Source organism: Chlamydotis macqueenii, chromosome 5 (genome assembly GCF_036417535.1).
Source record: "Chlamydotis macqueenii isolate bChlMac1 chromosome 5, bChlMac1.mat, whole genome shotgun sequence".
NCBI lineage: Eukaryota > Metazoa > Chordata > Aves > Otidiformes > Otididae > Chlamydotis > Chlamydotis macqueenii.
The window spans coordinates 54,207,539-54,233,438 of record NC_141560.1 but is presented as its reverse complement, the minus strand read 5'-3'; the positions used below and the strand labels follow the sequence as shown (position 1 = coordinate 54,233,438).

Sequence of the window (25,900 nt, the reverse complement as noted above, 5' to 3'; positions counted from 1 at the left end):
AAGAGAAAAATAGTCCAAATCTCACTACATTCAATCCATTTTAAGACACATTGCAGCAACTCAAAAGTCAGGGGATCCTCCTATCAAAGGGTGAAGAATGAACGCTCTCTCCAACAGCTTGTGAGATACCTCCAACCCTATGCTGTTTACAGACTTAACCTCTAACTTAACTACCTCTAAAGTTAAGCCTAGATTTCTTCCTCTCTCCATAAGGAACACGGGATTAAAGCGTGTCTGGACAGTGCAAGAAATTATGTCTGCACATTGGGGTGACAGCATCGGTGGAAAAGGGATGAGCAATGGATATCATCTACCTGGACTTGTGCAAAGTTTTGACACTGTCCTGCATGACATCCTTCTCTCTAAACTAGAGAGACATGGGTTTGATGGACGGACCACTCGGTGGATAAGGAGTTGGCTGGATGGCCGCACTCAGAGAGTGGTGGTCAACAGCTTTATGTCCAAGCGGAGACCGGTCACAAGTGGCGTCCCTCAGGGGTCCGTGCTGGGCCTGGCCCTGTTCAACATCTTTGTCGGCGACATGGACAGTGGGATAGAGTGAACCCTCAGCAAGTTCGCCGACGACACCAAGTTGTGTGGTGCCATGGACACACTGGAAGGGAGGGATGCCATCCAGAGGGACCTTGACAGGCTGGAGAGGTGGCCCCATGCCAATCTCATGAAGTTCAACCAGGCCACATGCAAGATCCTGCACCTGGGTCGTGGCAATCCCAGGCACAAATACAGGCTGGGTGGAGAATGGATTGAGAGCAGCCCTGAGGAGAAGGACTTGGGAGTGCTGGTGGATGAGAAGCTCAACGTGAGCAGGCAATGCACTCTTGCGGCTCAGAAGGCCAACCGCATCCTGGGCTGCATCAAGAGGAGCGTGGCCAGCAGGTCAAGGAAGGTGATTCTGCCCCTCTACTCTGCCCTGGTGAGAACCCACCTGGAGTACTGTGTCCAGTTCTGGAGCCCCCAACACAAGAAGGACATGGACCAGTTGGAGAAGGTCCAGAGGAGGGCCACAAAGATGATAAAAGGGCTGGAGCACCTCTCCTATGAGGACAGGCTGAGAGAGTTGGGGCTGTTCAGCCTGGAGAAGAGGAGGCTCCAGGAAGACCTTATAGTGGTCTTCCAGTACCTCAAGGGGGCCTACAAGAAAGATGGGGAGAGGCTGTTCAGTAGGGCCTGTTGTGATAGGACAAGAGGTAATGGTTTTAAAATAGAGGGAGGTAGATTTAGATTAGATATTAGGAAAAAATTTTTTACAATGAGGGTTGTAGAACACTGGACCAGGTTGCCCAGAAAGGTGGTGGATGCCCAATCCCTGGAAACGTTCAAGGCCAGGTAGGACAGGGCTCTGAGCAACCTGATCTAGTTGGGGATGTCCCTGCTCCTTGCATGGGGGTTGGACTAGATGACCTTTGAAGGTCCCTTCCAAGCCTAACCATTCTATGATTCTATGATTGTACAGAATCAATGGAGGACAAGGGTCCAGCAAACATATGGAACAACAGTAATGCAACTGTGCAAGTAAGGTGTTGGTTGCTCTTTACCCACAGATCTCAAAACTGCCCTTAAACACTTAGCTCAAGTCAATGCATTTTATCTATTTCAGCGAGCTGATGCAGTTTAATTCAATGTTTGGGAAAATAGTACACTCAAAGTACAGTCAATGATTTTTTACGGCATGCGACCTAAGCATGTTCATTCGCGTGCTTATAATTTTAAACACATTTAAAAAACAAAATCATGTTTGAGTACATATTCAATGGCTGTGTGGAAGAATTTTCACTTCAGCTTACACTATTGCTTCATTTTACATGAAAAGATTAGAAATGTGTTTTGATTTAAACCAAAGCCCCCACTGATGATAAACAGAATGGTGCCAGCCCAGTCAGACCAACATGTCACAAATGCTGCTTCTGTGCAGCTTTGAACTGCACCCATCAAGTCCCCTAATCAAAGAGAATCCCAGCTTCCACCATCGCTCTGCTCCCAGAGCCAGAGCTGTAAGACCAAAGCTATGCTCCTGGCTTCACCTGAGAAACCAATGCACCACACACTGGCACTGAGACAACCAAAGCCATCCTGCTGTTCCTTCTGTTCTCTTAAGAAATGGTGCAGAAATTAAAAAGATAAGAACACAATGATTCCCAAACTACTTAAGAAGACTAAACGTGTACAGAGCAAAGAAGCCTCTGTCTCCAGGAGTCAGGATGGGAGGGATCACAAGACTTGTAGAAAAAAAAAAAAAAAAAAAAAAAAAAAAAAAGTGCTAACAGGGGAGTGCATTCAGCGGGGCTATTAAGGAAGTCTACACATTTCTACCTCTTCCCCATGCAATTCCAGCTGGAGGAAAAGAAAAAGTAAATCACTTTTGTCTGCCATCTCTGAACAGGCATCTCTGCTCTCAAATTAAGCAAATGGCGTTTGAACAATTTATGCCCTTTAGTAGTATTTATGAGCAGGAAAAGGGAGAAATAAGCAAGAGAGACCAAAGAAGCATTTATGGAAAGGCTGTCACCATCAAGGGCATCCATCTGAAAACTACAGTAAATAACACTTCCCACAAGAACTTCAAGTTTCCCATGCATGAGACTATTTGCAGCTATTTGGCTACACAACATATCAAAAGCTGTCCAACTCCAGAAATTACAGCCATACCAAGATACTGAATATGACTCCTAACCAATTCTATGGTTGAATACTTTTCTTACATTCTAAGAAAACAACTGTGCTACTCAGATACGCATACTCATTACAGTGTTTCAAATAATTAACCAAAAGCTTCAAAATAATTTTACACTTGAAATTAATTACTAAATAGAGACACACAGGATATAAGCTAATCGCTAGCTTTCAAGGCAGCAGTAATCATGTTTAACTCAAAAGCAGGGCACCTTCTGCATTTTAACTGAGTAGCCATGAGTGAAAATACAAGTTACTAAAAAGCATAATCTTTACCCATACCATGTTTGATGTTTTTCTCCTCCAGTATTTGCAACAGTCACAAGTTTTTATTCACTATTCCCCCTTCTCTCAATCATTCCAAAGGAGATAAGATCAGATTACACACCGTTAAAAACATTTCACCATTTACAGTCATTTAAATCAAAATATCCAAAGCCTCAGTCTACTGCAGCTCATACAGATCAGGCTTCAAGCACACAGATCCCAATGACTTCAACACCGAAAGCCAACACGCTTACCCGTAAGTACACGGCACACTGTTCTGTGGGACCAAGGTCCTGGTGAATCAGCAGTAAACACCACTGCAGTTTTATTTAAGTGCTGCTATAAACACAGTTGTGAGTTATGTAAGAACAGCAACAGGTCTGGTTCATGGTTTTGCTGTGACACTGAGGAAATGCTGGATTAACAGCTAGGCGTGTCTGAGGCTTTTAATTTTAGACTCTGAACTGAGAGCTTTCTAATCTTGATAGCTGTCCGTTTTAAATCCATTTTTTAATATTTGGCATATTTAGGCATCCAATCTTTTCCTTCCTTCAGTATCAAATATACTTTAGATCAATGACAGCCATTGCCTGCAGATTTTGGATAATTTGCCATAAGCAACCTAAAGTGATGGTTAGGCTGGGCTACCGCATACACTTTCCTAACAGTGTTCAGAACCTGATTAGACTTGTTTTAACCTCTAAATGGCCATTCTGCAGAATGCCAAAACTGATGATGAATAGCTTTATTCCTTGTACTCAATATTTTTTTGCATTGCTGTTTTCTAATTTGCATCTTATTTCCTTACCTCCAAAGCCTCTGCTATTCCAAAAGGGGAAGACTGCTCCATAAATGAAGTCAGCTTCTGCACTAGTACATGCCACTGCCCGAAAGATCCACATCACATCATGAAAGACATTTTAAGAAATAGGAAGGAAATGTAGAAAGAGGCTTGCAGCTTTCCTTCAGCCAATCAAACCAATTCAAAGGTTCTTGCTCTCCTCCATGAACATAATTTCTGCAAACCCCACTAAAGTTAGCATGACAGCTTGGGGATGGCCAATTCAACAGCCCCAGTGGCTACACCAAGTGAAGACTGCTGTTATGCATACAGAAAAATCCCACAAGACAGCATGGTTTTTTTGGAGGCAATCAATTTTTATTTTTCTTTAAATAACCATTTCACAGATGTCTGATTCAACTCTTTGTGCTTCAGCAAACAGAGCAGGCAGAAACTTCTCAAGCAGTACTGTCTGCTGAATAACCCAAACCACAAAAAATACAGCCTAAACTTGAACAGTACGCTTGCTCTAGAAGATATCACAGCAGCCATCACACGACTAGAAGCAAATTCAAGATCTGTATTAACCAAAGTAGATATTTCTGATACATTGTAGGCTTTAATAATGCCAACGAGCTACTTCATTAGCACTTAGCAGTGAAAATCACGAAAGAGGATATGCTACAGCTTCTCAGAATCTGAGCCCTGTGGTACAGGCTGAAGGTAGCAAGCCTCAAGATTTAGATTTAGAGGTCCTAGATTTAATGAACCTTGTCAACATTCTAGGCTGTTCAGATCTAAATCCTTCTCTACAGGACTGAGAATTAAGTCATTTGTTTTGGCTATGCATTTATGGATTCTTTTGAAAATTTATTTTCAGGAAACTGAAGTTTGCTTGCCTCGACACAAGATAAGGACTTGTTTCTGAAATGCATTCCTGCTTCTTCACAAAACATTAATGATATTTAGGTTCTTTTCACTGCATTGCACACAATTTGAGCTCTCTCTTTAGTTGGGATTGAGTAAAATCTTTACATACACTACCTTAGTTTTTGTTAGAAATTGCTGTCCTGAAAACACAGAAATACTTATGCAAAGATTACAAACTCAAACTTAATAAAGCATCAACACTACTGAATCCCGCATCAGGGGTCTGCCTAGCAAGAATGTATGTAAGTGCTAATGTTCGCCAAAACAGTGCCAAGAAATTTAGCCTAATGCCTTCCATTAACAAACCCAGCTTCACATAATCTACACTAGGTCTGGGATCTGGATGTTCAGAACAAAATGTCAGTGAATTTGCAGAAAAATGTTTTGTACTCTCCTCTGTCTGCTTAGTTTATCCTTAATTTCAGGGAAGCAGAGTAATTGGTTTATCACATATTCTCTTTCCTTTGTTTCCCTAGAATGTGTAGTGGATCCAGCAAGAAAGCTTTAAGGTGTATGAGAAAGAACATCATGTTACATATTAAGCAACTGCTTACTGTCTCAGAGCATCAGAAAATCCTGTACAATTAATGATTTTCGCTAGCTCTAGGAAGAGTAGCGACCCTTAGATGATCTACAATAGTCTCTCACAGCTTGTCTTAGAAGAGAGACAATAAATTTTAGAAATGTTCTGAATGATTGTTGGGAGAGATACAAGGGCATCCCTCTTTCGAGTTATAACCTTCAGATAAGCATCGCCTTTAAAGAAGAAGGTAGATTGAGTGTGGAAACGATGAAGCTCTCTTTGAAAGTGTCATTATGCCAAAAACACTCAACTTACTATTTAGCTAGCCCATCAAAATATTTTGAAAAACCATACTTTTGAATGTCAGCCAGAAATCACAGAAAAACAAGGCTTCAAAAGGAATCTCTAGAAGTCAAATAGTCCACGTCCCACGCCCTAAGGCCTGGTCATTACACCTATAACATTCTAGAGAGACGATCGCTGTAAATTCAATATGTTCTCCTTTATTTTCTCCAACTAGTCTATATCTTGAAGAATTGCACTCAAAATGGAATTATTTATTAGACAAACGCCACACGGGGCATAACATCCCACTGCACGCACCACAACATGAAATGGAGTCCTCCATCCCTCTCTGCAGAACAGCCTTACTAAATCTAAAAGAGAAGAGAAGGTATCACCAAACTGCAGAAGAACATGTTATTTTGTGAATAGAAGGAAATTAGAGTTGTTTGACACAGAGCATTCTTGAGAAACCTATGTTTGGGTACTACCAGTATCAGCTAAGCATTTACAAATTGCTTCTTTGTCTCATTTTTCTTCTGGAAACTGAAGCTGGCTGTTCTATACCTAACAAAGTTTTCTTCCTTATTTTCTAATCTTCCTCCCACTTCTCTAGAAGAAACTGCTAAAAGGTCAAAAATCACATCTATGGAAGTTCTTCCAGACTGAAAACAAATGTCTAGCAACTTTAAGATTGCATCAAGCAGTTTTAAGACTCCTAGTCAAAATTTTATCAGATTTCATAATCCGGGAAAAAAACCCACAAACTTACACAAGCGCTGTAATCTGTTCTCTTCTATTTTAGCACAAATTCTTACTCTTCTGTCAGCTGTAATAACTGCACTGGCCACTGATCACAAAAGCATACTAACAAAAAGACAAATGAAAAAGTACTAAATGGTTCTTTTTTCCTACTATCATACACTTTCCTTCCCTAGAAAATACCATTAAACAAGGAACAACTGGTTTTAGGTGAGTCAAATCCAGAGTGCCTAAATCAATGTAACGATCACTTCACAGACACACCTATGAAATACTTCAGAACTACCATGTGAAATGAAGTGGTTGTAAAAGCAAATTAAATTTGAATGTTTTATTCCACAAATATACACAATGTATACTTTTGTTGTTGTTGTTTCTTGTTTACTATATTAGATATTTATTTGGGCAAATCTGCCTTTAATTCAATAGGAGCTTTGTGCAATACTGGGTTTTGTTACTTTCACCCAGTAGAGTAGCTCTTTGGAGGCTGATTTTAATAGATTATAGTGGGGATGAACTGCTTAATTATAAAGGATATATGTATCTTCATAATGCATATTCACAGGCCATTTATTTATGTTGCTTTGTTGCACCAGATTAATACACAAATCAAACCAGCTAACAATTAGAAACCTCTGCCTCAATTAAAAACAATGGAGGTGTTTCACATTAAGCTGTTGCTCCCAATGGAAGGAAAAAAAAAAAAAAAAGCAACCTGTAGACTGAACCAATGCTCTGATCAGCAGCACTAGCAACCCAAGGAATTGATCTGAGCAAAAGTCAGAACTGTCATTCTCTCCTCATCTCAAGCAAATTTCATTGATCAATCAGAAAGTCTCAAGGTGACCAGCTCACATGCAGACATCTACATTTTTGGCAAATGAATCTTGTGCCTTATATTGGCCCATTCCACAGTAACTGTCCATACTTGCACACCTTCTCTGGAGGAGTAACTACAAGATAGTTAAAAGTAGAGAAGTCCTCCAGCAAGGAAAGAATAGGCTACTACAGACCTACGGAACGGCAAAACCAATGTAAGATACCTAACACACACCAAAACAGTGCCTTCAGTTGTTACACTTACTGGATTGTGTGTCTGTTTAAGAAATGCTGCACATCTGTTCTGCAGTGTACTGCTGTGAAGAACTGCCTTTCAAAGTCACACAAAATAAACCACGCCTGCAACCCTCCTGCTTCCAAACACAAACAAGGATTAGATCCGCGGAAGCACTGCAACTTAACCATCACCACTGATGATTTTAAAAAAGCTCTCCTTTTGACCTGTACCAACAATACTTTCTCTCTTACTTGTTCTAATCCAGTTTTCATTAAAAATAATAATTTTGCATTTCCTGTAGTATAGGAGCAATATACTACCCAAAATCTCCACTTAATCTCTTCAGGCTTTCAAAACAGGAGAGTCAAAAAGCACAAATATGGCATGAAACGTATTGCCACAACCAATATTTAAGCTATCTTGAAGAAAACAGTCAAAAGGCAAGGAACTGCATCCACTTACAAGATGTCAACCTGGCATTGGTATTTCACAGAAAGCGCCATTCCACTCACTTATCAACCTCATTATAAAATACTCAACATCATATTCCCTCTTTAAATCATACTGCTAAACTCAGATCTAAAGTCAGTCTTCCGCATTAATTAATTCTGCATAGATCACTTGCTGTCAGGATACACACAGAATTCCTGCTAATTTATTTAAAATACTTCCATACAGCAATTTGCTATGGGAAGAATTCCTTTCAACTAAAGGCATCCATAGTGAAGCCAGGATTAAGAGGACAAGGTCCTCTTAGGTCTGGAAAAGTCCTTTGGTGCAACAAAGTCACTCCACTTTTCCTTTTACCGATTACGGCTGTACCTTTCCAGTAGTTATCTGAAGATACAGGCACCGCGAGCATTTGATGCGTGAACAAAATGAAGGATTTTGTTTCTTTGGGTACACACAGTTTCATTTAGTACTGGTAGGTCCTTTACGTATTAATCATAAACGTACCCAGAACTGCACCCATCCATCTGGGAAGCCTTATGCAAGAACTACTACAAAAACAACCTGACAAAGTTCCAGTCTGTAGTGTCAGCAGTTGCCGACACAGCAATCTTAAGTTACCCTCTGTTGCTTAGTTTCAATTTTCACTTCTCACACACCTGAAGAAGGTGGTTTCTCAAGAGACTGTCCATCTCCCAGTGCAGGATAAACCACAAACTATTTTATATTTGTGGTTTACCCTAGCCACTTGTATTAACTCAGCATCCCTTTGCAAAGGGGTCAGACCCAGTGAAAATGTCAGTTGATGCCAGATTTTCTCACAGATGAGAAATCTACCTACACGTACTGTACAGAAGAGGAAGACAAAGTGATCCCTAAGAAAGAGCTGTGAAAACAGCAGCAAACTAGTGGCAAACCACCTCACTTGTGTGAATTTGTACACACAAGAGAAGTGCACCTCAATTCTTCTCTTCCCCTTATCCCAGGGGTCCATCTAGTACAGCACATCTTCAGTCATCACTGCAATGAATATGAGGCCCCAAACTGCACACCACCAGTATTATTTGTGCACAGGGATAGCAAATAGCACATGTGAAATGGTGGGGAATACTGAAGACAGAGGGAGGAACCATACAGAGATGCAATTATTTTCAAGACCACTAGAAGTGACACATCCAGCCTGCTCCTTCTACTACTTCCTAACCTGTTCACCCTACAGCACTGAGAGTCTCCGGTTTCACCTGGATTCTTTTACTTGCCTGCACAAACATGATTATTCAACATCATCACTTAAAAATACCCTGATTTCATTTACCGGAGCATAGCAAGTGAGAATTCCTGTTTCAACTCATGCAGGTTTACCCATCTTGCTGACTAGATACATTAAATAGACATCACATATCAAATGAAAGTTAACTTACCAAAACAAGGTAACTGAGAAAAGAACAATAAAAAAAGCCTTGGAAAATTAATTACTTTTCAGAAGTGCAACGGAATAAGTTAGGCAATCATACTGGTTGAATATTTGGCTTGGCACCTAAGAACAGCTGTATTTTTCTTTTTGGCTCTATGTCTGGGCTGTCATTTCTCACCACAAAATATTTAAGCTCAAACATATGTTCAGCTACGGATCTTGAGAAAAATACCTTGGGAAAATGTAAACTGAAACAGAAGGCTATGTTTCTTTTTCAGAACTAAAAACTCAACATAAATCATCAGTGTATCCATTTAAGCATTTAAGTCAAATTAATATTTACCCATGAGCAGGATCCAAAGCTATTGCCCTGGGCTGATCAAGATCTTGCCAGAAGAGGACTTTTCTAGATGTTCCATTGAGATTAGCTACTTCTATCCTATTGGTTTCTGAATCCGTCCAGTAAAGCTTTTTCCCAATCCAATCACATGCCAGGCCATCCGGGGAAACCAGACCAGAAATGATGACATTCTGCACCACATTCCCAGTTTGGTTAATGTAAGTTTGCTTGATGGCTTCTTCACTCACATCTGTCCAGAAAACGATGCCTTGTGAATACTGGAAGTCAACCGCAGCAGCATCCTCTAAACCACTGACCACCACAGTGGACTCCAGCTTCGTGCCTCCAGCATCCACAAGTCGAACATCCCGCCGGTTGGCAAAAAGCAGAAAGGGAGATGCTACAGAAGAAAAAAAAAAAGACGAAAACATGTTAGTATTATTGGCATCTACAGATGTTAAAGCACTGAGTGTGAATATGAGAGAAAAATGCACACTACCCAAAAACCTCCTCCTTCCACGTGATGATGACAAAGGAGTAAAAGACAAAGAGAAGAGCAGGCCCGATTCTGTATCTACAGGACATGGATAGTGTCTTCAGCATAGTTAAGAGCTCAAACTGAGGTTCTTCAGAGATTTTAGCATAGACAAGACAACTTTTCTATCATACAAGATCTCATTTGCCATTATACTCAGAGAGATAAATCTGTGCTTGCAACGGAGGCTGTCCCTCCACACTTCGAGAGGGAGAGAAAGGTGTGAAGGTATGAGTCCTACAACTCCTTCCTCCACTACCCACGCAGAATATTACAAAACTCTTGGAGAGGAAAATTGTTAAGATCCTCTGAAGGACTCACTGTGGGTGCAGGAGGCTTGATTCAAAGAGAGACAAAGGCATGACTGGCCCAACTTACTTCTTCCAGAAGAGGACATTTAAACAGACATACCACAGAACATTCCTTCTCATCCATATCAGGCAGGCTGATGGCCAAGTTAACCACTTCATTTCTCAACTAAAGTGCAGGCTTGCTTCCTCATCCAGCAGCAAACAAGAGAAATAGCTATCTGCAGACATGGCTGGGAAGGCAGCAGCCAGGTACATCAATGCCACCACACTAGCGACAGCTGTGAACCCCACTGGCACATAAGGAGAATGCCTAGAAATCACTAGATGCTGCAAGTAATGGAGCTCCCACAGCTTCTCCTCTGATTACCAAAGTCTGGTAGGGATCTTATTGTCATCAAAGAGCTATTTTCATTTGCCCCTACTGCTTGTCACCTTGAACACCACTACCCTTCCCACTTCTTCCCCCAATTCTTCTACCTCAAGTGGTAGCTGCTGAAGTTCTACGCCAGTCAACTGCCTACTCCTAGCTGCAGATACAACCATTTCACTTGATGCTGCTCTTCCAATGCGCATCCAGCAGCAACCCAAACACTTGCTGCTTAACTCAAGGAACAACACACAGAACAGAGCAGCAACAACAGGTATGATATTTCCATCTTCTATGGCTTTAAGTCTGTGATACAAATACCTTCAGCTTCAAATTCATGTTACTGTATGTAATATATGAGACGTAGCTCTTGACACTGTCTTTCAGATTCAATTCCTCCTCCATTTTTCAAGGAGGACAACTTACACGGGGTCAGAGTTGCAGGTTTGCTATGCTGGCAGCGCCATCACACGCTATTGCCTGTTCATGAACTCCGGCTCCAGCTACACATGCACTGGATGGTCTGTGCCACTGCACGGGGCAAAGCGAAGTACATCTCTGACAACAGCTTAGGTATTTATGTGCAGGCCAAGGACTTCAGTTACAATCTATAACTCAGCTTCAGATGAACACAAAAACATGCATTAAATTTCAGCTTTTTTATTACTATTCTGCATGGCCTCCTCCCCCCCCGCCCCCCACCAGGAAAGAGATGGCTTTATTTTTCTTTTTGGAGGAAGTCTATGCTGATGAAAGCAATAGGGAAAATTTAAATCAGCTGGTGGTTTCAGTGAGGATCTTGGACAGCAAGGACACAGACAATTGCTATCATGAATGTTTCACTGAAAATGTAATATCTTTGTTTTCTACAATATTTAAATCAATAAAGTTTATACAGCTTGAGGAGAATTATTTGTTAAGAATTTAAGTCTCAGTATCACTCCTATATCATTTCCTAACTTGCCAATTCCTCCTCTCTGTCATCTTTCAAAACACTAGGAATAGTACCATCAAAGCCAACAGGTTAGTTATTGAAAACAGAAGAAAAAATGTCTAGAATGCAAAGCGCTTGTTTTCTTCTCTGCAACTCATTGGTTCCCCATAACCATGTCTATTTTAAGTGGCACTGTACCAAACCATTTGAATACTTGGAAAGTCTGATGTTAGTGGGCTCTGTTTAAGTCACAAGTTCTCTGGGGTAGAGAACTTCTCAAGTTATGCACACTGCCTCACAAAACCAGCCCCATATCCAGCCAAATATCAAAGCCATAAAAAGTCTATGTACAATTTTTTAAAGAATATTATCCCTAAAATGTGTTTTGAGGAATACAAATAGATGGATTTTCATCTAGACATTTCCAAGCTGAAGCCATTATTAATGCTACTACAAAGGAAAAAGGAACCTGAAATATCAAGTCCAATCAACAGCAGAGGAACTCAACAGCTTCTTAACTAGAAATCAGACACGAACAATGTCTAATCCAATCAGTATCAATATTATCCCAGCTCCCCATCCCTTTCAAGAGATTTCTTCCCCACTGGTGCACACAGTAGGGCAACAGCATACAGATAACACATTAACCACTGTGTTCTCTGTCACTTCGGTACCTCAGAGTTGTCCTGATTGAAGTGTGGCCGCATTGTGTTGGCTACGAACACCCAGCGGGGAAATCACACTGCCCTGCTTGCAATTGTGTTAAAATTTTACTGCATTTATACACTGATGTAAACTGATTCATTATTGAAAATGGCCAGAGTTCACCCCTTTTAAGAACAAATGAGTATTCAATTTTCTTTGGAAAAAATAGAAGAGAGGAGGCAGAACTATGATTTTGAAAAACATATTCACTTGTCTGCTCATCCCTACCAGTCCATTTTATCCAGTCCAAATTTTATTTAAAATGGTTGCAGAGCCCTTTTAAAGCATTACTGGTATTAAAAAAAAAAAAAAAAAAAAAAAAAAAAAAAAAAAAGAAAGAAAAAACAAAAACCAGTGATCAAAACAAGTAAGTGGTTCTCAACACTGACTCTTTCCTGGAATGCTGCTGAAGAAACACAGGCTTTCCCAACTTTAAAAATAATGCAAAAGTCAGAAGAGTGACCAAATGCTCTGTTTCCATGGCCTTGCATTTATCACATCAGGTCAGAATGTGATGGCTCACTAGCAGGCAAAGCTAGCTCTGGTAACTCTGCAGCTTTGACTAAATACAACGTCCAAGATGACCCAAGAAAAGTTCACAGAGCTTTTCAAATTTCCAACTTCCCCAGTTACTAAGCAGTAAATCTGAAAGAGGCAACCAAGAAAGTAGATGCCTTTCTAGAAGGACAGATGTATAGCATTTAGTTTCATAGAATCACTAAACTCAACAGTTCAGCAATTTAAAAGACACATTTATACTCTGTGTGATCACAACCAACAGTTTTTTTAAAGCATTAGAACGAGAAACAAAGAAAGCTCAAAAAGCAACAAAACAAATAGCATCGACCAAAAACTTGATTTGTTGTGCCATCAACAAACCATCCTAGAGAGTCAAGATCATCCCACTGATACAGGATGCAAGGTTGTTTATTTTCAATCCCACGCATATGTAGAATCAAAGGTTCATTTCCAAGAACGTGCGGACCAATCTCCTTTTACATCATGCTGTCTTCTCAGTCCTGAACTGGGCCTGAAGTTCCAGAACACACTCTTATTCTTGGTGCATTTACTTTACGGCACAACTCTTCACAAGGCAAACTGAAAGTGCAGTTAATAGCCGTTTCTGGGGAGAGGTACAGAGGGATGAGGGAGATCAAAAAAAAATCTAGCAACAACTGTGATTACCAGTGACCTTCAAATGAGCTTATCTGTTACACAAGAGGGAATATATCCCTTGCTTAAGAATTTATTCCGCAGTTAGAAAGTCAGGAGACTCTCAAAGGAACACTTAGTGTTATGCTCTATTTTGAACAGCAACACTCCCAACAATTGCAAATTGCTTGAAAAGGGAAATACCAGCTTCTATTTTGAAAAGATAAAAGAATAAACAGTAACAGGATGAATGATGAATGTGGAAGACAAACTGTTTATACCCCATCTATTACCACCCAATTGAAAGGACAACATTTTAATGTAGTTACCAAAAAAAAAAAGCTGTATTCTTTTTCAGTAAAATTAGAACAGTTCATATTTTTCCATAATAGGCAATATTTAAAACCTCTGTACATAGCTGGAGTTCACAATCCTTTGACAAAGCAAAAACAGAACGTGAAATCCCACAAATTATCAAATGAACTCTAAACAGATAACAGTCTAATCTGTAGAAAGTTACAGACTTCTTGCAGCAATTCTACAATCTCATTTGGATCATGTAGTATTTGGTCAACAATACCGCATTCTAGAAAGACATATTATTTCTATTCAGAAAACCACCAATTTTCCAGTGGTTTTCTGGTAACTGGAAAACACACCCTCGACTTGATAATGGAGCTATCTACAGAGGCTTACTGCACAACAGCGTGAAAATAGAGCTTCTCATCAGTCTGTTAGCCGGAGAAAAGGAAACAAGCTGGTTAGGAATCAAGCACGGGTTCAATTTCCAGCTTTGCTCTTGATCTCCTAAATGCTCTTGGGCACATCTTCCAGCTCTAACTACCTTCCAACAGAACAGGCCAGTGTGTTGCTTCTGAATTCAGCCATTAACTTTCTTTTTTTTTGTTTTAATTGTACCAATCCCATCTACAGCACTTAAATTTTACGAAGTTCTTCAGGGGCACCCATTGGCACCGGCACAGTGACATGGGACAAAGAACTAAAAATAGCACTATATGATCTTTGCTATTAGTTTCAGTAATAGTTCTGAAAACCAGTTTGACAGAGCTCAACTCATTTACATATTAGGACTAAGATCATCATGAATTATAATCAATAGAGCATGTGTCATCAGTCGCTGCTTTGCTGCAAAGCTGCCACAGTTCCAAGACAAGCTGAGCATGAGAGTTTTTAAAAGTTATATTTATACTACTGCTTCATACTTGTTGACATGCCTACATTTTGTCTCCTTTCCCTTAAAACCGAAATAGAAAGACATGAGAATACTTGGGTACGTGCACGATTCCTACTCTTGAAAGCACCAGAAGTGCAGAACACACAGAAATCCTATGTATAGCACGAGAGAAAAGCCTTACTTAACAATTCTTAAACCAGTTAACTAGGCTAAAGGTCATGGAAAGGTTTAACTGTGCTTTTACGAAAAATGACCAAGGATCTTGGGAGTGTGGTACACAACGTAAAATGAAGATCTCATTTTAATAAGCATACAAGCCAAAATAGCCATCCTAAATTACAGTATGTGCAGCAACCTATATTTTAAATATTATTTCAATTCTTAATAGGACAAACGCATAGGGGACCTCTGTGGTTAAGCCATCTGTAGTGCTGGGCAGAGAGAACAGCATTGTCCGGGTTTTGTGTGGTGGACGGAGCTACGGTGGCAGCTTCTGCGAGAAGCTGATAGAAGTTTCCCATTTGTCCAGTGGACTTGGCTGGGTCTAGGGCAGACCTGCTGCTGGCCAAGGCCAAGCCCATTGGCAATAGTGGCAATACCTCTGTGATAACATATTTAAGAAGGGGAAAACAATTAAAAAAGGAGTGAAGAAGTTGAAGCAGGGTCAGAGAGGGGGAGGTGCGAGCCTTGTGGGCCTTGCAGGCCTCACCCTCTGGCCTCCCACCAGGCAGCCGACTGGGCCCAACTGAGCCCGGCCCACCTGCAAAAAGTGGAGAGGAGATGAGATGTGAAGAGAACCTGAGAGGTGTCTGCCTGCCTATTGTGAAGAATTTCTGGTGAGAGGAATGGCTGCATATGCCAAGGTCAGTGAAGAAGGAGGGGGAGGAGTAATGCAGCTCCAGGCCAGAATTCCCCTGCAGCCTGTGGTGCAGCCCATGGTGAGGCCGGCTGTCCCCCTGCAGCCCATGGAGGCCCACGGAGGGGCAGAGATCCACCTGCAGCCCATGGAGGACCCCACGCCGGGGCAGGTGGATGCCTGAAGGAGGCTGTGGCCCATGGAGGGCCCACGCTGGGACAGCTGTTCTCAAGGGACTGCATCCCGTGGAAAAGGGCCCACACTGGAGCAGTTTGTGAAGGACTGTAGCCTAGGGGAGGAATGCAAGGAGTTCTTCCTCCAAGGAGGAAGGAGCTGTGTAAAGCAATGAGTGACACACTGACTGTAACCCCCATTCTCTGTTCCCCCCTGTGCTGCTCGGGGGTGGGGGAAGGAGGTAGAGATAATTTGAAATTAGGTTAAAGCCCAGGAAGAGAGAGGGGTGAGGGGAACTTGGTTTTGTACTCTCTTTCATTATCCTGCTTTGGTTTTATTAATAATAAATTGAAATAGTTTTCCTCAACATGAGTCTGTTTTGCCCATAACGATAACTTGGATGTCCTTATCTCAAACCTCAAGCCTTTTTGTTATGTACCTCTCCCCCATTCTCTTGGAGGGTGGAGAGAGTGAGTGAAAAACTGCAGCTTGGTCCAAAGCAGGGCTAAACTATGACAAGCATGTAATTCTTGCAGTAGTTAATGTCCCAAATCACAAAAACATTAATTACCAAGGAACAAAACCAACTCCCCCACACCCCTGCCACAGGCACACAAGATGCTAAAAAACAAACACGTCAAAACTTTTGTACGCAAGGGTGTATAATCTTATGGATATTCTACGACAGAATATAGAGTAAGTATGCATCAGCTTTCTATAAAATAGAAAATAAAAATAAAATAGCTGCTATGCAGAAACAAGACCATGTAGGTAGGGTCCTAGCAGCTATAAATTAATCAGAGAAACTGGTTCTACAGCATAAAGTGGTCCTTCTTGTCCACCTCTAACACTTACAGATCGTAAGGAGGCTTAGACCTTTGATGTGTAGCATAAGGCTCCTTCCAAAAGGAATAACTGCCTTCCCTAAAGAAGGAATTTATTCCACATGCTGTTACTCTTTTGGGTGTTAGCCCCATTTTTCACAGCTTAGCTCAAAGGGCCATGGCTTAGCAGCTGCTGGCAGCAGGAAGCTCATATGCCAGGAGACACAGACACTACTGGAGCCATAAAGACACTGGAAAGACGTTAAAAAGGAGAGAGATTCAGGCATGGAAGAGAAAGGAAGGTAATCAAGAGTTTAGCCAAATTTATCTCCTAAAATTAGGCACAACTCAAACACCCAGTCTGACACCTTGCTAGATAAGACGGGAATATGGCATGTACAAATCCCACAAATATACATGTTTATTTCACTCTCTTAATGCAACTGTCATATACTTAGCAGGAAAAAAAAAAAGTTTCCCTCTAAGCTCTGCATTCTGAACTGGAGTCCTTTTTACTGGCAGCTGCTGCAGAGAATCTGAAATCACCAACTTCAAAAGACAGATTAAACATTGATCTTCCTGTACTAACTGCACATACTCAACCCGAGTTTAAACTTGCCAGATACAGTCCTCCAAAGAATAGAGGGCTATTGCTTTCATCCTCAAAACATATTATTGTAGATAAGGTGAATTCCCAGTGTAATTACTAAATTATAGAATACTCTTGCTGCAACACAGAGGTAGGTGGTAACAGTTTGTAGAGCGCAGGGCTAAAAAAATTAGAGCTCCTCGGTTTCACTCCCACATACAACCCCTTAGTGAACCTGAGCAGGTGCTTCAGCCCAATCTCCTCGATACAAATATACCCTTTCTTCCGCTGTTAATTATCTCAAAGAGTTGCCAATGAAGCCTACTCATGCTTGAGCAAGGCACTAGAAATCTTCCCGCAGACGACTCCATGATGCACTCAGCTTTTCATTCCTCACACAGCTAAGACTTCTCCTCTCTGTGAATCAGGGAGTCAGTGTGGGTCAGTAAGCTGTGAAGGAACAGCTATTCAGTGGTAGCTGGTTTATGGTACTACTTCAAGAGGAAAATATACTCCTTCCCCAAACTCCATCCCATTCCTCTAACCCTCCAGCTCAATCCATTTGATAGCAATCTGCCTCTACAAACTGAAAGAAAGTGTTCTGGTTATCAACTAAGGAGCATTAATTTCCATTTTATCTGATTTTAGGTAGAATCAAGGCCTGAAATCCAGAGGGTGACAGAAATGTTATTTTAAACCACTAAGAATACCCCACACTTATACACATTATGTGCAGCAGATGTCAGGCAATTTTTGTAAATTTTACTCTTTACCAGCCTATATTTTAAATTGTTAACATGGTTACACCAGGCATAAACCAGGGCAAAGTAATCCAATCTACACTAGTATCCCTTATTATGAAATACATTTGGTGCTAGTTTTATTTCTATGTGCTAAGTATTATGTTCAGTATCACTGCTAACATTAGACGACAGCCAGGATCTCAGTGATCTATTTACCATCAGGCTATAGTAAAAGGGACGCTGTTCATCCACCAGTGTACCTATAAGAAGTGACATGATTTTAGCCACAAATATGTCTGGGGGAAGGGGGGGGCATTATGTAAATAAATTATATAAGTTTAAAGTACATCTGGTTTAGCACCAGCAAGCTGGAAAGGGTCCATATAAAAGTATATTTTAAAAGTTTTAAGTGGGTTTAGAAAACATATGACATTTTCGCTTCTCATCTAGGAGAGGAGCTCGGAAGGCAGTGAGATAAAGAACAGTAAAATAAAAGTCCAATCAGTAAACGCTTTTATGAGAGGCTGAAGATCATTTATTTTTAGCCACTGGAGAAAGGACACACTACAGAAATCAGATCAGGTTAGGCTTGGGTTTTTCATCAATGGGGAAGGGAATGATGCAGAGGAAAACATGCTCTGAAGATACTAGAGCACACTACAGAAGCTGCAGAATTGTTTGCAACAGGTGATTTTTAATAGTGGTTGGAAAGCCATTCCCCAGGTATGGCTTTTGTACAATTAATTCCTGCCTCAGCAAAGGAGTTTCATCTGTGTGTCCTGAAACTGAGGACAAAAAAAAAAAAAACCCCAACAACAACAACAAAAAAAAAAAAAAAACCCCAAAAAACAAACCACCTGAACTCAGTGGATTAAACTCCCCACGCCATTTCACTGAAAAGCCTAATTACAAGGGTGTGGGGTTGCTTGTGTTTATGCATGGTTTTACACAAAACGGTTTTAAAAACTCTCCCAGTAACATAATACTCACATCACTGTTTCTGTTGCCCTCCTGAAGCAGATGAATTTAGGAGCTTTATCAAATACTAAAGTTAAAATATTGTCAGATAAACTGCTAGCTATCTTTTATCTTTTTTTTAAATGAACAAGCTGTAAGTTTTTTGAAGATCTTGTTATATTTTCTGGATTGTGTAGGGTTCCCCTCCAATAACGACAGGGTTTTAGGAAGACAAGAGATTTACTTCAGACTGTTGGTTTTGTTTGGTAGCCTACAGTTTTTAAATAATAACGTTAGCAGTAACAACAAAATATAGCACTGATTATATACCATTTAATCTCCATTGACCTGAATTAGTTCATCTCCCTTGGTCAAGAGATACCAAAGAACTTCTCTGAAGAGCATGCTCTGAAGAACTCCAGGAAAGGTGCTTTATACAAATTATGGGACTGCTGTGATTTAACTCCAGCTGGCAACTAAGCACCATGCATCTGCTCACTCACTTCCACCTCCCCACCCAGCAGGATGAGGGGAAGAGAATCAGAAGGGCAGAAGTGAGAAAACTCATGGGTTGAGATAAGAACAGTTTAATAACTGAAGTATTACATTCAAGGCCAGGTTGGATGAGGCTCTGAGCAACCTGATCTGGTTGGAGATGCCCCTGCTCCTTGCAGGGGGGTTGGACTAGATGACCTTTAAAGGTCCCTTCCAACCTAAACTATTCTATTATTATTATTAAATTGTAATGAAAAGGAAAATAACAGAGAGAAGTAAACCCCAAGAAAGACAAAAAAACAATTGCTCACCACCAATCGACTGATGCCCAGCCAGTTCCCGAGCAGCAGCCTCCCAGCCAACCTTTCCCACAGCTTTATACACTGAGCATGGCGTCATACGGTACGGTACGGGATACCCCTTTGGTCAGCTGGGGTCACCTGTCCTGGCTCTGTCCCCTCCCAGCTTGTGGTGCACACCCAGCCTCCTCACTAGTGAGACAGTGTGAGAAGTAGAAAAGGCCTTGACTCTGTGCAAGCACTGTTCAGCAGTAGCTAAAATATCCCTGTATTATCAACACTGTTTTCAGCACAAATCCAAAACGTAACCCCATAATAGCTACTCTGAAGAAAATTAACTCTATCCCAGCCAAAACCAGCACAGAAATTTAGGATTTGTTCAGATTATCTGGGATGGCAATAAAATGTTTTAAAACTCTCCAACAGCACACTCTGAACTTATTTGTTATTGTTTTGTCCAGTTTCCAGTTATATTACGTACTTCAAGTAAAAATCTTCACATACTAAAAAAGCTAAATGATTGGACTCTGTGTGCATAATTTAGCACACTTCTATCACTGCAGAGGCTGGAAGCAAGCTATGTGTGTTCAAGATTACTTTCATTTGGACACATAATTTTAAAGGAGAGTTCCTCAAACTTTTCTGTCTTTTCCCACAGACCACCCAGTAAGCACACCATATGAACTCCCCTCCTGGTGCACAAGGCAACGGCTCTCAGACTGTCCTTAATACCCCTGCAGCAAATACTGAAATTGGTTACATGGAACAGCATATTTCATCTTCTTTTAACACAGTTGAGCAGCTGGAAAGGAGGACAGCCAAGTCCATGTGAGCAGCCAACACTCCACGGACCACCAAGCAGCATAGAGAACATATTTAGAGATCTGCTGAAAAACTAAACAAAAAACAGAATATCAGCTGTGATTTGAGGACACTTACATCAAGTTGCTGAGATACTCATTAGATAAAAATCGCAAGGACTTTAACTGTTTTATTTAGAGGAGAACACAGATTCACTAGAGCATAAAGCAATTTTCCTCTGGTCTGTTTTGTCAGAGGAAATTTCTAAACATTGCCAAGAGCCAGTTTTGCAACAATCTCTACCCGTGCAATGCACAACTGGTGTTCAGCCAAACCGTTGTGAGGACTGCAGCCTCATGCAGTCCTGACTGGCTAATACTAAACAGATATTATCTCCGCAGTCTGAACCCCCACCTCTTCCCGACTTCAGGTTCTCACCTGAGCATTTTACAGAGGTTAAAATATACATGGGATTTTCCCAAAAGCAGAAGAACACTGTTCACAACAATTTGCTTAATCTTCTGAGGATTCTGCTGCAATTTGCCACTCAAGAACCACAGTGCACATGACAGCTTAAATACAAATACACTATCTATTGGGGATTAGGGCATTTGGGCTCCAGACAGACACCAACAACAAGCTTTGAAAACTAGCACTTTGAAAATGGATGTTAAGCTGAGTATCCTCCAATCTTAAAAGTCAGTGCTCAGCGTTCAGTGCTCGTTGGAGATTAAAATCTGCACTGAACTTCAAAGAGAGGTTAAACTGACAGCTTCTATCAAACTGCAGTGGTGATGGCCAAAGCTCCCAAGGTCCACTGAAAATCCCAGTTTAAATATAGACAGTAAACGCCACAAGGAAGGTGAAAACTTCCCCGCTTCTTAAGAACAACTCAGCAGCAGTACCTCTCAGGTCTGTGCTGGGATGTTTCAGTCCGATACTGTGCCCAAACAGAGGAACTGCATAGCAGAGGGAGACCCATCACAGACGCGTGGGCAAGCTACTGACCCACAGCACCGCCAGCCTGCAAGTCTCCTCTACATTAAATTAAGAACAGCGTGATACCAGGAAGGTATCAAGATGCAACGAGCAAAGTTCTCCAGATCCATCCCAGACTACTGCTCACCTCCTCCTGCTGCTGTCCATAGGAGTGAAAAGCTGCTTTATAGTCCTTCTCATGCAAAAGCCCGCAGTGAGCCTACCTCAGCTAGAAGCTCCGTTCTGAGGCAAGCCGCTCAGTAGGTCACCGAGAAGATATCATAAAAATACAGCTGCTGATGGCAGGCACATTCACATCAAGGGCAGGTCCATGGCCCTTTTACAAGAACACAGTGGCATCACTACTGCAGTACTAGTTAAAGCATTTGCTAAATAAAAATCTCAGACTCACTTTACTCATAGCTGTTCAGATACTAAAGAACAAATACATCACCTCTCTCCTCAGCCTGTTATACACCTTAGCTGGTTAAGTGAAACAAATCTGTTTACTGCCTGCTCAGACAGCATGTTTGCATCAACCTATTCTGATGTGGAACTTAAGAAATGAACGACTTTAACTTGATAAGAGTAGTGGAGTTCGTGAGCGTGGTGCTCGCAAAGTCTGCCTCGTTACCCTCTCTTTGCAAGGTGGTGGATTGCACGTGAGTTCCTTATTGGACTGCGTTTCTATGTTGGACCCAGAGAGCCAAGTTAGGAATGGATGCTCATGGGGCGGTGGTACTGGGAAGGAACTTGGCAGATGAGGACTTGATTTCCATTCTACCAGACCGCCTTGTTCAAATATCACTCCTCTTTACACTGATTCTGTAATACCAAATACTTTCATTGTCTTGTTAGTGAGAAGGTTTCATATTGTGATTAAGCATTTTTTAAAATACCAATTTGTATTTTGTCTAATACCATAGGACACCAGTTTCAATTCCATAACAGTATTTACCATATTCAAGCCACCCTGATGGCTATCCGTCAGCTGACTCACGACTGTTTTCTTTGCGAGAATTAATATGGCAGTCTGCTTGTACCCACAAAAATTGGAAACAGCCTGTCCATTGAGATTTCTGGTATTTTCTAATTTTAGAATAAGCAGAAGTGGCACTGAAATAGTCTCTTACATGGTATTGTCCTTGGGCTTTGCCAAAACAGGTAAGTGCAAAGGCAGTGCTTAAAAACAGGGATAGGGAATGGGGCAGGAAAAACCATACTTGGATGTTGCACATTCTGACGTGCAGTACATGGCAATAATTTTGCTGCTGTTATTTTAAATGCAGTAGGCATGGATTTCCCCCCAACCCCATGTTATGCTCAGTAGAGCATTAAAACTGCAGAGGAAATTGAAGATTTGTCCTACTTCTGTATAAACTGGTTTAGAAGAACACAAGAAAGGGGTGACTTCCTTGAACATCTAAACACGACTTTTGTTGTGAGTAACAGTTCAGATCAGCCCATGAATGGAAAAAAAACTCTGCACTATCCTCTTTTTAGATTGTGGATGCCAACAGGAGTAAGGTTCTTTTCTGGGGTTTTTTGCAGTTTATTTTACTCCTCCTTGGTTTGGCAGACAGCTGTCTGGCCAATAATAGTAGATCATGCAGCGATGATGGTTCCAAACTTTTAATGGATAAAATAGCGGTTCTACATCATTTGGAAAATTTGGCTTTCAAATTTTCTCCAGGACTTGAACAAATATAGACTTGACAAAGGTATGCTTGTTTGTGATCTCTATTGTTTCCAATTTCTAGTTCCAGTTCCAGATGTTACGTTAACTCCAAAAGACACAAATCTCAAGAAAGTTGGAAAAAGACATTTTAGTTCTATCTCCACCAAACGTACACTATGTACCCTTACACATGTAATATATTTGTAAAATGCAGAAAACTCCTCAGAAATAGCATGCGCTGGATTCAGCTACTGGCAAATGTTATTCGTTGGAATAAAAGCGTAGTCAAGTCAGATGAGGAAGACTCAAATGTAGGTTCCACAATCTGACATCGTTCTCTTCTAACAGTTAAGAATCTTCCCAAATAAAACCATCTTGTTACAGGGAACCTGTCACACAATACCGGGCTTTACAGAGTGTGAAGTTGAAAGAAGTTTTTAGTGCCAAGTTGTGGACGGGACTTCCGATTTTTGTGCAAGTCTTGCGACTATCTTCTAGTCAAATTTTCAAGATTTTGTTTTTGTGAGAGCTTGTTAGGAAACAGAGCAAGAAGAAGATGAAGTGAAAAGGATTACTGAAGATAATTAAATCTCTAATATTGTGCTTGTATTTTTACCACTGATAATACCTAATTTGCCTCCTCTGATGTAGCAAATAAACAGAGTAATCCGCTCCAAGCTTTGTAAATCACTTTTCTGAAGAGGACTCTGCTCTAGCCAAGAACATTGGTTAAACTAAATTCCTTCCTTACAGCTCCTTTTGTCTCCCTAAGGTCAGTGTTTGTCCTGCAAGTTATCTGGAGCTATGTCCTACCGGAACTACATTTTTCTCTGGAGGCAAAGATACGATGCTTCTGATAATTTAGCTTTTTCTCAAACATCTGTTCAAAAACAGTGGATTTTCTGGAACAGAAAGCATGTTTGAGATTTCACTAACTTTTATTCCATATTTTTTGTCAGAAGTCAGCCAAGGGTCAGAAAAAAAAAAATAATCTGACTGGCTTCACTTTGGGGCTAAAATGATCATAGTATATTGTAAATTGAGTTGCAGATTCAACTCTTCCAAGGTCTGAAGGGAAGTGTTAATTAAAAGGTGTCACAATGCCATTGAATACAGCTGTTTAGATAAACCAATTTCACGTGTCTTTGGTGACCAGTGTATGATTTTTATGGACAAAATGGAATAGGATCCTACACTCTTTTTGGCATGCCTGCACTCTGCTGTTAATGCAAATTAACACCAGCATTATCTTCAATGGCATTTCAGTTCATATACTTGCAAAACATGTGGTTAGCTCAAATTGATCTGTCTGAGTAAGGCAGGTAAATGAATATTGCTCATTACCTGATTATATTCTTCCTTTAGAGGGTAGACCACATTCTATTATCATTCACCTGGCAGCTGTCATCTGCACCTCTGATACATTTTTATCCTGGGTCCAAAAATTTTTTGTAAGTTCTCCACCAGTGACTATATTTACTTCAACACTGAGTCCCAAGGACTCTTAGTACCAAACTAAGATCTGGTAGTATGTCACTGTTGGACAGAAAAGCTTGAGTGATGTTTCCCCACGAAATTATTTTCCCTTTAAATTGGAGGTGCATGTGGCTCGCTCGTAATTCTGCTGTATCGCAAATTAGCAAAGATCATAAACTGGTAAAAATCTTTCCTTCCTTTACCTAAGTGCGCAAAGGGTCAAATGCTAGCCTAGTTGAAGAAACATAAAACAATCGTCTGTGCTATTTGTCCGTCAAATTGTGGAATTCAGGGGCATTTCCAGAAGAAACAGTTGTCACTTCCAAACCTCCAGAATAAAAGAGGCTCTCCTCATTTGGACCTGTGTTGGTAATATTCAAAAGAAAGCAGATAGTATCAGTCTCCTTGTACCTATTTTTATAGGCTGGTAATTTGTGTGTGCAAGAAGGAAAATGTATTTTGGAATTCAGCCCCAGAATGCCTCATTTGATTCCCTGGAAAAAGTTGAGTCTAGGTAATTATTTAAAGTTGAAGAAAATCTGAGAGAGAATGGAAATTTGGGGCCTGAAGAGATGAGTTACATAGGAGCTGTTTAACCGTTCTGGTTCTTTTGTTTTTGCAGCTGACTAATTACTGCTCTGTACAATTTCATGGTTATTAGTTGGTCACTGTCCTCGGTGTCTGTTGAATTCTGGTGTCTGCAGAATTGTGCGAGATGTATGTATGTTGTAGTGTGATACGTAATCAAGGACAAAAATCCCCAAAAGCAGACTAAAAACAACATTAAAGAAGCAGAGATGCCCTGTACTGAGGGAAGGCTGTAAAACTGCAAAAGGCAGAGCAGCTGGAGGAGCTCCCAGAACTCCCAGGGCAGTGCAGGGTGTAGTATGTACTCCCTCGACAAATGCAGTATTCCAGGCCAAACCATAAACTCCATGCAAATGGAGCTCCAGCTACGTTGTGTTAGAAGGGATCTTGATTTAAATACGCCCTTTGTACTGGGCTGGGTGAGATATGTGATGTTCTGCTTGAGGCTGAGCCTGGTTGAATTTTCCTCCCCCTCCTCCTGTTCCTGCCCATCCCCAGTTACAGGTCGCTCCTCATTCCCCAGTCTCCTGCTACCTCACAGATGTTTTAGTGCCCTGAAATTTGCCTGCGTGACCACACACACAGTTGCTTTCCTTGAGCCAATCCTATCAAAAAGATGTTAGTATTGAAAGGAAAGTAGATTAAAAAAAAAAAACCAAATACTAAGGCAACTTCTTTGCCCAGCTCGGCTGGAGCCAGAATATTGTCTGGTTGCAGACTTACAGAGCAGTGTCTCTGCGCTGCTG

At 41.0% G+C, this 25,900-nt stretch overlaps 1 protein-coding gene across 5 annotated transcripts in view; it reads right to left on the bottom strand.

Annotated features, from left to right (window-relative positions):
• Window positions 1-25,900, bottom strand: part of LRP5 (LDL receptor related protein 5) — a 167,699-nt gene that overhangs the window by 122,278 nt on the left and 19,521 nt on the right. For all 5 annotated transcript variants that reach the window (XM_086748592.1, XM_086748594.1, XM_086748593.1 and 2 more), the window contains exon 2: window positions 9,501-9,897. In XM_086748592.1, coding sequence (XP_086604718.1) covers window positions 9,501-9,897 — 397 coding nt within the window. The remainder of the gene's footprint in view (window positions 1-9,500; window positions 9,898-25,900) is intronic.